The 12,136-nt window shown below is 52.2% G+C and overlaps 1 protein-coding gene across 3 annotated transcripts in view; it reads left to right on the forward strand.

The window, feature by feature from the left end:
- Window positions 1–11,039, forward strand: part of CCDC93 (CCC complex scaffolding subunit CCDC93) — a 49,511-nt gene extending 38,472 nt beyond the window's left edge. For all 3 annotated transcript variants that reach the window (XM_075828978.1, XM_075828980.1, XM_075828979.1), the window contains 5 exons: window positions 8,584–8,666; window positions 10,312–10,349; window positions 10,441–10,525; window positions 10,604–10,717; window positions 10,856–11,039. In XM_075828978.1, the coding sequence (XP_075685093.1) occupies window positions 8,584–8,666; window positions 10,312–10,349; window positions 10,441–10,525; window positions 10,604–10,717; window positions 10,856–10,909 (374 nt within the window). In that variant the 3' untranslated portion in view covers window positions 10,910–11,039. The remainder of the gene's footprint in view (window positions 1–8,583; window positions 8,667–10,311; window positions 10,350–10,440; window positions 10,526–10,603; window positions 10,718–10,855) is intronic.
- The last annotated feature ends 1,097 nt before the right edge of the window (window positions 11,040–12,136 follow it).

The following is a 12,136-nucleotide window of genomic DNA, read 5'->3' on the forward strand; positions in this document are numbered from 1 at the left end:
GACACTGTCCTCTAATAACATATATTACAGAGGCTGCAGGCAGGAGAGGGGTACAGGCTGCTGGAAGGTGAGGAGGTGACACTGTCCTCTAATAACATATATTACAGAGGCTGCAGGCAGGAGAGGGGGTACAGGCTGCTGGAAGGTGAGGGGGTGACACTGTCCTCTAATAACATATATTACAGAGGCTGCAGGCAGGAGAGGGGTACAGGCTGCTGGAAGGTGAGGAGGTGACACTGTCCTCTAATAACATATATTACAGAGAGGCTGCAGGCAGGAGAGGGGGTACAGGCTGCTGGAAGATGAGGAGGTGACACTGTCCTCTAATAACATATATTACAGAGGCTGCAGGCAGGAGAGGGGGTACAGGCTGCTGGAAGGTGAGGAGATGACACTGTCCTCTAATAACATATATTACAGAGGCTGCAGGCAGGAGAGGGGGTACAGGCTGCTGGAAGGTGAGGGGGTGACACTGTCCTCTAATAACATATATTACAGAGGCTGCAGGCAGGAGAGGGGGTACAGGCTGCTGGAAGGTGAGGAGATGACACTGTCCTCTAATAACATATATTACAGAGGCTGCAGGCAGGAGAGGGGGTACAGGCTGCTGGAAGGTGAGGAGGTGACACTGTCCTCTAATAACATATATTACAGAGGCTGCAGGCAGGAGAGGGGGTACAGGCTGCTGGAAGGTGAGGAGGTGACACTGTCCTCTAATAACATATATTACAGAGGCTGCAGGCAGGAGAGGGGGTACAGGCTGCTGGAAGGTGAGGGGGTGACACTGTCCTCTAATAACATATATTACAGAGGCTGCAGGCAGGAGAGGGGGTACAGGCTGCTGGAAGGTGAGGAGGTGACACTGTCCTCTAATAACATATATTACAGAGGCTGCAGGCAGGAGAGGGGGTACAGACTGCTGGAAGGTGAGGAGATGACACTGTCCTCTAATAACATATATTACAGAGGCTGCAGGCAGGAGAGGGGGTACAGGCTGCTGGAAGGTGAGGGGGTCACACTGTCCTCTAATAACATATATTACAGAGAGGCTGCAGGCAGGAGAGGGGGTACAGGCTGCTGGAAGGTGAGGAGGTGACACTGTCCTCTAATAACATATATTACAGAGGCTGCAGACAGGAGAGGGGGTACAGGCTGCTGGAAGGTGAGGAGGTGACACTGTCCTCTAATAACATATATTACAGAGGCTGCAGGCAGGAGAGGGGTACAGGCTGCTGGAAGGTGGGGAGGTGACACTGTCCTCTAATAACATATATTACAGAGAGGCTGCAGGCAGGAGAGGGGGTACAGGCTGCAGGCAGGAGAGGGTACAGGCTGCAGGCAGGAGAGGGGGTACAGGCTGCAGGCAGGTGAGGAGGTGACACTGTCCTCCAATAACATATATTACAGAGGCTGCAGGCAGGAGAGGGGTACAGGCTGCTGGAAGGTGAGGAGGTGACACTGTCCTCTAATAACATATATTACAGAGGCTGCAGGCAGGAGAGGGGGTACAGGCTGCTGGAAGGTGAGGGGGTGACACTGTCCTCTAATAACATATATTACAGAGGCTGCAGGCAGGAGAGGAGGTACAGGCTGCTGGAAGGTGAGGGGGTGACACTGTCCTCTAATAACATATATTACAGAGAGGCTGCAGGCAGGAGAGGGGGTACAGGCTGTTGGAAGGTGAGGGGGTGACACTGTCCTCTAATAACACATATTACAGAGGCTGCAGGCAGGAGAGGGGTACAGGCTGCTGGAAGGTGAGGGGGTGACACTGTCCTCTAATAACATATATTACAGAGAGGCTGCAGGCAGGAGAGGGGGTACAGGCTGCTGGAAGGTGAGGGGGTGACACTGTCCTCTAATAACATATATTACAGAGGCTGCAGGCAGGAGAGGGGGGTACAGGCTGCTGGAAGGTGAGGGGGTGACACTGTCCTCTAATAACATATATTACAGAGGCTGCAGGCAGGAGAGGGGGTACAGGCTGCTGGAAGGTGAGGAGGTGACACTGTCCTCTAATAACATATATTGCAGAGGCTGCAGGCAGGAGAGGGGGTACAGGCTGCTGGAAGGTGAGGAGGTGACACTGTCCTCTAATAACATATATTACAGAGGCTGCAGGCAGGAGAGGGGTACAGGCTGCTGGAAGGTGAGGGGGTGACACTGTCCTCTAATAACATATATTACAGAGGCTGCAGGCAGGAGAGGGGGTACAGGCTGCTGGAAGGTGAGGGGGTGACACTGTCCTCTAATAACATATATTACAGAGGCTGCAGGCAGGAGAGGGGTACAGGCTGCTGGAAGGTGAGGGGGTGACACTGTCCTCTAATAACATATATTACAGAGGCTGCAGGCAGGAGAGGGGTACAGGCTGCTGGAAGGTGAGGGGGTGACACTGTCCTCTAATAACATATATTACAGAGGCTGCAGGCAGGAGAGGGGTACAGGCTGCTGGAAGGTGAGGAGGGGACACTGTCCTCTAATAACATATATTACAGAGGCTGCAGGCAGGAGAGGGGTACAGGCTGCTGGAAGGTGAGGAGGGGACACTGTCCTCTAATAACATATATTACAGAGGCTGCAGGCAGGAGAGGGGGTACAGGCTGCTGGAAGGTGAGGAGGTGACACTGTCCTCTAATAACATATATTACAGAGGCTGCAGGCAGGAGAGGGGGTACAGGCTGCTGGAAGGTGAGGAGGTGACACTGTCCTCTAATAACATATATTACAGAGGCTGCAGGCAGGAGAGGGGTACAGGCTGCTGGAGGGTGAGGGGGTGACACTGTCCTCTAATAACATATATTACAGAGGCTGCAGGCAGGAGAGGGGGTACAGGCTGCTGGAAGGTGAGGAGGGGACACTGTCCTCTAATAACATATATTACAGAGGCTGCAGGCAGGAGAGGGGGTACAGGCAGCTGGAAGGTGAGGGGGTGACACTGTCCTCTAATAACATATATTACAGAGGCTGCAGGCAGGAGAGGGGGTACAGGCTGCTGGAAGGTGAGGAGGGGACACTGTCCTCTAATAACATATATTACAGAGGCTGCAGGCAGGAGAGGGGTACAGGCTGCTGGAGGGTGAGGGGGTGACACTGTCCTCTAATAACATATATTACAGAGGCTGCAGGCAGGAGAGGGGGTACAGGCTGCTGGAGGGTGAGGAGGGGACACTGTCCTCTAATAACATATATTACAGAGGCTGCAGGCAGGAGAGGGGTACAGGCTGCTGGAGGGTGAGGGGGTGACACTGTCCTCTAATAACATATATTACAGAGGCTGCAGGCAGGAGAGGGGGTACAGGCTGCTGGAGGGTGAGGAGGGGACACTGTCCTCTAATAACATATATTACAGAGGCTGCAGGCAGGAGAGGGGGTACAGGCTGCTGGAGGGTGAGGAGGTGACACTGTCCTCTAATAACATATATTACAGAGGCTGCAGGCAGGAGAGGGGTACAGGCTGCTGGAAGGTGAGGAGGGGACACTGTCCTCTAATAACATATATTACAGAGGCTGCAGGCAGGAGAGGGGTACAGGCTGCTGGAAGGTGAGGAGGGGACACTGTCCTCTAATAACATATATTACAGAGGCTGCAGGCAGGAGAGGGGTACAGGCTGCTGGAAGGTGAGGAGGTGACACTGTCCTCTAATAACATATATTACAGAGAGGCTGCAGGCAGGAGAGGGGGTACAGGCTGCTGGAAGGTGAGGGGGTGACACTGTCCTCTAATAACATATATTACAGAGGCTGCAGGCAGGAGAGGGGGTACAGGCTGCTGGAAGGTGAGGAGGTGACACTGTCCTCTAATAACATATATTACAGAGGCTGCAGGCAGGAGAGGGGTACAGGCTGCTGGAAGGTGAGGAGGTGACACTGTCCTCTAATAACATATATTACAGAGGCTGCAGGCAGGAGAGGGGGTACAGGCTGCTGGAAGGTGAGGAGATGACACTGTCCTCTAATAACATATATTACAGAGAGGCTGCAGGCAGGAGAGGGGGTACAGGCTGCTGGAAGGTGAGGAGGTGACACTGTCCTCTAATAACATATATTACAGAGAGGCTGCAGGCAGGAGAGGGGGTACAGGCTGCTGGAAGGTGAGGGGGTGACACTGTCCTCTAATAACATATATTACAGAGGCTGCAGGCAGGAGAGGGGGTACAGGCTGCTGGAAGGTGAGGAGGGGACACTGTCCTCTAATAACATATATTACAGAGGCTGCAGGCAGGAGAGGGGTACAGGCTGCTGTAAGGTGAGGAGATGACACTGTCCTCTAATAACATATATTACAGAGGCTGCAGGCAGGAGAGGGGGTACAGGCTGCTGGAAGGTGAGGAGGTGACACTGTCCTCTAATAACATATATTACAGAGGCTGCAGGCAGGAGAGGGGTACAGGCTGCTGGAAGGTGAGGAGGTGACACTGTCCTCTAATAACATATATTACAGAGGCTGCAGGCAGGAGAGGGGGTACAGGCTGCTGGAAGGTGAGGAGGTGACACTGTCCTCTAATAACATATATTACAGAGGCTGCAGGCAGGAGAGGGGGTACAGGCTGCTGGAAGGTGAGGGGGTGACACTGTCCTCTAATAACATATATTACAGAGGCTGCAGGCAGGAGAGGGGTACAGGCTGCTGGAAGGTGAGGGGGTGACACTGTCCTCTAATAACATATATTACAGAGGCTGCAGGCAGGAGAGGGGTACAGGCTGCTGGAAGGTGAGGAGGTGACACTGTCCTCTAATAACATATATTACAGGGAGGCTGCAGGCAGGAGAGGGGGTACAGGCTGCTGGAAGGTGAGGAGGTGACACTGTCCTCTAATAACATATATTACAGAGGCTGCAGGCAGGAGAGGGGTACAGGCTGCTGGAAGGTGAGGAGGTGACACTGTCCTCTAATAACATATATTACAGAGGCTGCAGGCAGGAGAGGGGTACAGGCTGCTGGAAGGTGAGGAGGTGACACTGTCCTCTAATAACATATATTACAGAGGCTGCAGGCAGGAGAGGGGTACAGGCTGCTGGAAGGTGAGGAGGGGACACTGTCCTCTAATAACATATATTACAGAGAGGCTGCAGGCAGGAGAGGGGGTACAGGCTGCTGGAAGGTGAGGAGGTGACACTGTCCTCTAATAACATATATTACAGAGGCTGCAGGCAGGAGAGGGGTACAGACTGCTGGAAGGTGAGGAGGTGACACTGTCCTCTAATAACATATATTACAGAGGCTGCAGGCAGGAGAGGGGGTACAGGCTGCTGGAAGGTGAGGGGGTGACACTGTCCTCTAATAACATATATTACAGAGGCTGCAGGCAGGAGAGGGGGTACAGGCTGCTGGAAGGTGAGGAGGTGACACTGTCCTCTAATAACATATATTACAGAGGCTGCAGGCAGGAGAGGGGTACAGGCTGCTGGAAGGTGAGGAGGGGACACTGTCCTCTAATAACATATATTACAGAGAGGCTGCAGGCAGGAGAGGGGGTACAGGCTGCTGGAAGGTGAGGAGGTGACACTGTCCTCTAATAACATATATTACAGAGGCTGCAGGCAGGAGAGGGGTACAGACTGCTGGAAGGTGAGGAGGTGACACTGTCCTCTAATAACATATATTACAGAGGCTGCAGGCAGGAGAGGGGGTACAGGCTGCTGGAAGGTGAGGGGGTGACACTGTCCTCTAATAACATATATTACAGAGGCTGCAGGCAGGAGAGGGGGTACAGGCTGCTGGAAGGTGAGGAGGTGACACTGTCCTCTAATAACATATATTACAGAGGCTGCAGGCAGGAGAGGGGGTACAGGCTGCTGGAAGGTGAGGAGGTGACACTGTCCTCTAATAACATATATTACAGAGGCTGCAGGCAGGAGAGGGGGTACAGGCTGCTGGAAGGTGAGGGGGTGACACTGTCCTCTAATAACATATATTACAGAGGCTGCAGGCAGGAGAGGGGTACAGGCTGCTGGAAGGTGAGGAGGTGACACTGTCCTCTAATAACATATATTACAGGGAGGCTGCAGGCAGGAGAGGGGGTACAGGCTGCTGGAAGGTGAGGAGGTGACACTGTCCTCTAATAACATATATTACAGAGGCTGCAGGCAGGAGAGGGGTACAGGCTGCTGGAAGGTGAGGAGGTGACACTGTCCTCTAATAACATATATTACAGAGGCTGCAGGCAGGAGAGGGGTACAGGCTGCTGGAAGGTGAGGAGGTGACACTGTCCTCTAATAACATATATTACAGAGGCTGCAGGCAGGAGAGGGGGTACAGGCTGCTGGAAGGTGAGGAGGTGACACTGTCCTCTAATAACATATATTACAGAGGCTGCAGGCAGGAGAGGGGTACAGACTGCTGGAAGGTGAGGAGGTGACACTGTCCTCTAATAACATATATTACAGAGAGGCTGCAGGCAGGAGAGGGGGTACAGGCTGCTGGAAGGTGAGGAGGTGACACTGTCCTCTAATAACATATATTACAGAGGCTGCAGGCAGGAGAGGGGTACAGGCTGCTGGAAGGTGAGGAGGGGACACTGTCCTCTAATAACATATATTACAGAGAGGCTGCAGGCAGGAGAGGGGGTACAGGCTGCTGGAAGGTGAGGAGGTGACACTGTCCTCTAATAACATATATTACAGAGAGGCTGCAGGCAGGAGAGGGGTACAGGCTGCTGGAAGGTGAGGAGGTGACACTGTCCTCTAATAACATATATTACAGAGGCTGCAGGCAGGAGAGGGGTACAGGCTGCTGGAAGGTGAGGAGGTGACACTGTCCTCTAATAACATATATTACAGAGAGGCTGCAGGCAGGAGAGGGGGTACAGGCTGCTGGAAGGTGAGGGGGTGACACTGTCCTCTAATAACATATATTACAGAGAGGCTGCAGGCAGGAGAGGGGTACAGGCTGCTGGAAGGTGAGGGGGTGACACTGTCCTCTAATAACATATATTACAGAGGCTGCAGGCAGGAGAGGGGTACAGGCTGCTGGAAGGTGAGGAGGTGACACTGTCCTCTAATAACATATATTACAGGGAGGCTGCAGGCAGGAGAGGGGGTACAGGCTGCTGGAAGGTGAGGAGGTGACACTGTCCTCTAATAACATATATTACAGAGGCTGCAGGCAGGAGAGGGGGTACAGGCTGCTGTAAGGTGAGGAGGTGACACTGTCCTCTAATAACATATATTACAGAGGGGCTGCAGGCAGGAGAGGGGTACAGGCTGCTGGAAGGTGAGGTGGTGACACTGTCCTCTAATAACATATATTACAGAGGCTGCAGGCAGGAGAGGGGGTACAGGCAGCTGGAAGGTGAGGAGGTGACACTGTCCTCTAATAACATATATTACAGAGGCTGCAGGCAGGAGAGGGGGTACAGGCTGCTGAAAGGTGAGGAGGTGACACTGTCCTCTAATAACATATATTACAGAGGCTGCAGGCAGGAGAGGGGGTACAGGCTGCTGGAAGGTGAGGAGGTGACACTGTCCTCTAATAACATATATTACAGAGGCTGCAGGCAGGAGAGGGGGTACAGGCTGCTGGAAGGTGAGGAGGTGACACTGTCCTCTAATAACATATATTACAGGGGCTGCAGGCAGGAGAGGGGTACAGGCTGCTGGAAGGTGAGGAGGTGACACTGTCCTCTAATAACATATATTACAGGGAGGCTGCAGGCAGGAGAGGGGGTACAGGCTGCTGGAAGGTGAGGAGGTGACACTGTCCTCTAATAACATATATTACAGAGGCTGCAGGCAGGAGAGGGGTACAGGCTGCTGGAAGGTGAGGAGGTGACACTGTCCTCTAATAACATATATTACAGAGGCTGCAGGCAGGAGAGGGGTACAGGCTGCTGGAAGGTGAGGGGGTGACACTGTCCTCTAATAACATATATTACAGAGGCTGCAGGCAGGAGAGGGGGTACAGGCTGCTGGAAGGTGAGGAGGTGACACTGTCCTCTAATAACATATATTACAGAGACTGCAGGCAGGAGAGGGGGTACAGGCTGCTGTAAGGTGAGGAGGTGACACTGTCCTCTAATAACATATATTACAGAGAGGCTGGAGGCAGGAGAGGGGGTACAGGCTGCTGGAAGGTGAGGTGGTGACACTGTCCTCTAATAACATATATTACAGAGAGGCTGCAGGCAGGAGAGGGGGTACAGGCTGCTGGAAGGTGAGGGGTGACACTGTCCTCTAATAACATATATTACAGAGGCTGCAGGCAGGAGAGGGGTACAGGCAGCTGGAAGGTGAGGAGGTGACACTGTCCTCTAATAACATATATTACAGAGGCTGCAGGCAGGAGAGGGGGTACAGGCTGCTGGAAGGTGAGGAGGTGACACTGTCCTCTAATAACATATATTACAGAGGCTGCAGGCAGGAGAGGGGGTACAGACTGCTGGAAGGTGAGGAGGTGACACTGTCCTCTAATAACATATATTACAGAGAGGCTGCAGGCAGGAGAGGGGGTACAGGCTGCTGGAAGGTGAGGGGTACAGGCTGCTGGAAGGAGAGGGGTACAGGCTGGAGGTTGAATCTGAACTCCTATAACTGTTTCTTTAATTCTTTACCTGAAAACTGGAATCTGCTTTTGTCTTACAGTTTCGGCCACTCACAAGGAGACCAAACAGTTCTTCACTTTGTACAACACTCTGGATGATAAGAAGCTTTATCTGGAGAAGGAGGTGAGGTGGGGGGGGGGGGGGGGGGGTCGTGCTGTAGTAACAATATGGCTAATACAGACTGTGGATAAATGTATCTACCATGGTCTGTCCACGCCACTGCTTTAGGACATGTGAGAATCTATATAGTGAGCTCCCCCTAGTGGTGGCTGCAGGTAGCAGAATCTTCTCGTTATTCTATGGAAGCTGTATATATCTGTATGTAGTGAGCTCCTAGTGGTGGCTGCAGGCAGTAGATTATTATCATGTAACTCTATGGGAGCTGTAGATATCTGTATGTAGTGAGCGCCCCCTAGTGGTGGCTGCAGGCAGCAGCATATTATGTAACTATAGGAGCTGTATATATCTGTATGTAGTGAGCTCCTAGTGGTGACTGCAGGCAGTAGATTATTATCATGTAACTCTATGGGAGCTGTAGATATCTGTATGTAGTGAGCGCCCCCTAGTGGTGGCTGCAGGCAGCAGCATATTATGTAACTATGGGAGCTGTATATATCTGTATGTAGTGAGCTCCCCCTAGTGGTGGCTGCAGGCAGCAGCATATTATGTAACTGTGGGAGCTGTAGATATCTGTATGTAGTGAGCGCCCCTAGTGGTGGCTGCAGGCAGCAGCATATTATGTAACTATGGGAGCTGTATATATCTGTATGTAGTGAGCTCCCCCTAGTGGTGACTGCAGGCAGCAGCATATTATGTAACTGTGGGAGCTGTAGATATCTGTATGTAGTGAGCGCCCCCTAGTGGTGGCTGCAGGCAGCAGCATATTATGTAACTGTGGGAGCTGTAGATATCTGTATGTAGTGAGCGCCCCCTAGTGGTGGCTGCAGGCAGCAGCATATTATGTAACTGTGGGAGCTGTAGATATCTGTATGTAGTGAGCTCCCCCTAGTGGTGGCTGCAGGCAGCAGCATATTATGTAACTATGGGAGCTGTAGATATCTGTATGTAGTGAGCTCCACCTAGTGGTGGCTGCAGGCAGCAGCATATTATGTAACTATAGGAGCTGTATATATCTGTATGTAGTGAGCGCCCCTAGTGGTGACTGCAGGCAGCAGCATATTATGTAACTGTGGGAGCTGTAGATATCTGTATGTAGTGAGCGCCCCCTAGTGGTGGCTGCAGGCAGCAGCATATTATGTAACTGTGGGAGCTGTAGATATCTGTATGTAGTGAGCTCCACCTAGTGGTGGCTGCAGGCAGCAGCATATTATGTAACTGTGGGAGCTGTAGATATCTGTATGTAGTAGTGAGCGCTCTCTTTTTGGTGGTCTCAGAAAATGTATTGCATTTATGCCACAATTCTGGGGTTTGAAAAGTCGTTAATTATGGCGCATCTCACATTTATGCCGTAATTTGCTGCTTTGTGACGGACGAGAGAATTGTAAAAGTGGATCAAAATATAGGGTGGAGTTTAGTGGGAGGGGGTGTGGTTTAGTGGGAGGGGTGGGGCCACTGTCCGTTCCATCGATTTATCGTTTATGCCAGAAACTGCTTTTAATTATGGCGCAAATCTTTACTGTCTCGTAGTCCTAGATTCCGATGGTTGGCTCGCACCGATGATTTTTGCTGGCCAGGTGGCTATGGGGCTGCAGTTGGGGGAGGATTTTGCTTTGGACGTGGAATGATTAGTGACGGGTTTCTCTTTCAGGTGAATTTGCTGAATTCAATTCACGACAACTTCCAGCAGTAAGTATCAGCAAAGACGCGGAGATGAGCGGCGCCTGATGTGGGGGAGAGTCTGGACCGCCGGCCGTTAATTGATGTTTTACCCCCTCAGGGCGATGGCGTCATCCGGCACCCGGGAGCAGTTCCTCAGGCAGATGGAGCAGATTGTGGATGGGATCAGACAGAACAGGAATAAGGCACGCGCACATGTGGGGGAGGGGTGTGGACTGCTGGTAGCCCCACCCCTGAGGAGTAATAAATCTTGTGTTTTCCAGATGGAGAAGAAGAAGCAGGAAAACAAGATGAGACGAGATCAACTGAATGACGAATATCTGGAGATGCTGGAGAAGCAGAGACTTTACTTCAAGACGGTCAAGGAGTTTAAAGAGGTGAGAGGTGACGTCTCGCGGTGGAGGAGGCGGCCGGTCACACGGCGTCTCGTGACCTGGAGAATGTGAGAACTTGCTCCTCAGTCATGAATACGCACGAGGCGCTTCCTCCGCTCTTCATCCTTTGTTGCTTTTTAGGAATGTCGCAGGAATGAGGTGCTACTGAGTAAACTGAAGAATCGCGCCCCCTGAAGTCGCGTCCGGTCTGTGCGGAGCGCCCGGAATCCACCGTGTACCGCCGCGTCGTCTCCTTGTAGGTGGAGTCACTAAAAATGTCATGTGTATCCGGATCTCCTCCCCGATAATAAAACCATACAATGTTCCTCCGTCTGTGACTCGTGTTCTCCCCCCCCCCCCCTCCACAGCTGAAGATAAAGTGACTGCCTGCACATGATGCGTGTGGCCCTGGGAGGACTGGGGCCCCTGGGTTTAGTTTTCTCTTGTGAATGATTAGAATTCCCTGGTACTGGATGTTCACTGGCCTTCACCAAACAACTCCCAGCATCCGGCCTGATTTATAGGTGAACCTCTGGCCACGTCCCTGCGGCTGAATACACCGAAACCTGAACCGCAGTCTTTTGTGGCATCTGCAGCTTCGGGATGAACACAAGTATAAAAGTTATAAACCCTAAATGTTATGAGGTCATGTGGAGAGACATGAAGGGGTTGTACAGGACTAGAATAACATGGCTGCTTACCTCAAAAAGCAGCGCCATCCCTGCCCATAGGCTGTGTCTGGTACTGCAACCAGTACCGCCCCCCTGTAATCGGACATGTTATACACCAGCCTTAGCATGGTCCCCTCACAAGGCTGCACCCATCGTCCGCTGCGCACGTCAGGCCTGGGACACAGCAGTAGGGATCATGCACAGCACCAGTCCCCTCTAGAAGGTCATCGTTAGGTCGATGGATTGTACAATGAATGAGCCAATAATCCTGCAGCTTAGTCATTTCTCACTTACCCTCCATGACAGCGCTACCAGAGAGGGCTCTGCCTCTAACAGGGACAGGAAAAACAAGAGCTTAAATAGCGCCCCCCTATATGGTTTTTTTCCCCTGTCCCTATTGGGCATTTAGAGGTGCTGCGGGTTTGGCTGGTGTCCGTCGTTTCACTTTTTAAAAAAAAGAAATCTCCAGGTAGTGAGTGGTCACGTCTCACCTCTATATAATCACTGCCAGTGGCGGATTGTCATTAGGGCGTTTCGGGCGGTCGCCCGGGGCCCAAGGCTCCCATGACCGCCCGAACCCCCTCATGCCCAGTGGCGTCGCTAGCACCGGAGGGAGCCCCGGTGCCAGGACCGCACCTGTCAGGCGAGGGGAGCTTCGCTTCTACTTGGCAGCCGTGGTCTGTGCTGCTTTAGAAGCTCCCCCTCCAGCCCCCCTTCCCTGCTCTAAACATCTCTCCTCTGCTGCTAGCTG

The sequence above is a fragment of the Rhinoderma darwinii genome, chromosome 6 (assembly GCF_050947455.1).
Source record: "Rhinoderma darwinii isolate aRhiDar2 chromosome 6, aRhiDar2.hap1, whole genome shotgun sequence".
In the NCBI taxonomy this organism is placed as follows: Eukaryota; Metazoa; Chordata; class Amphibia; order Anura; family Rhinodermatidae; genus Rhinoderma; species Rhinoderma darwinii.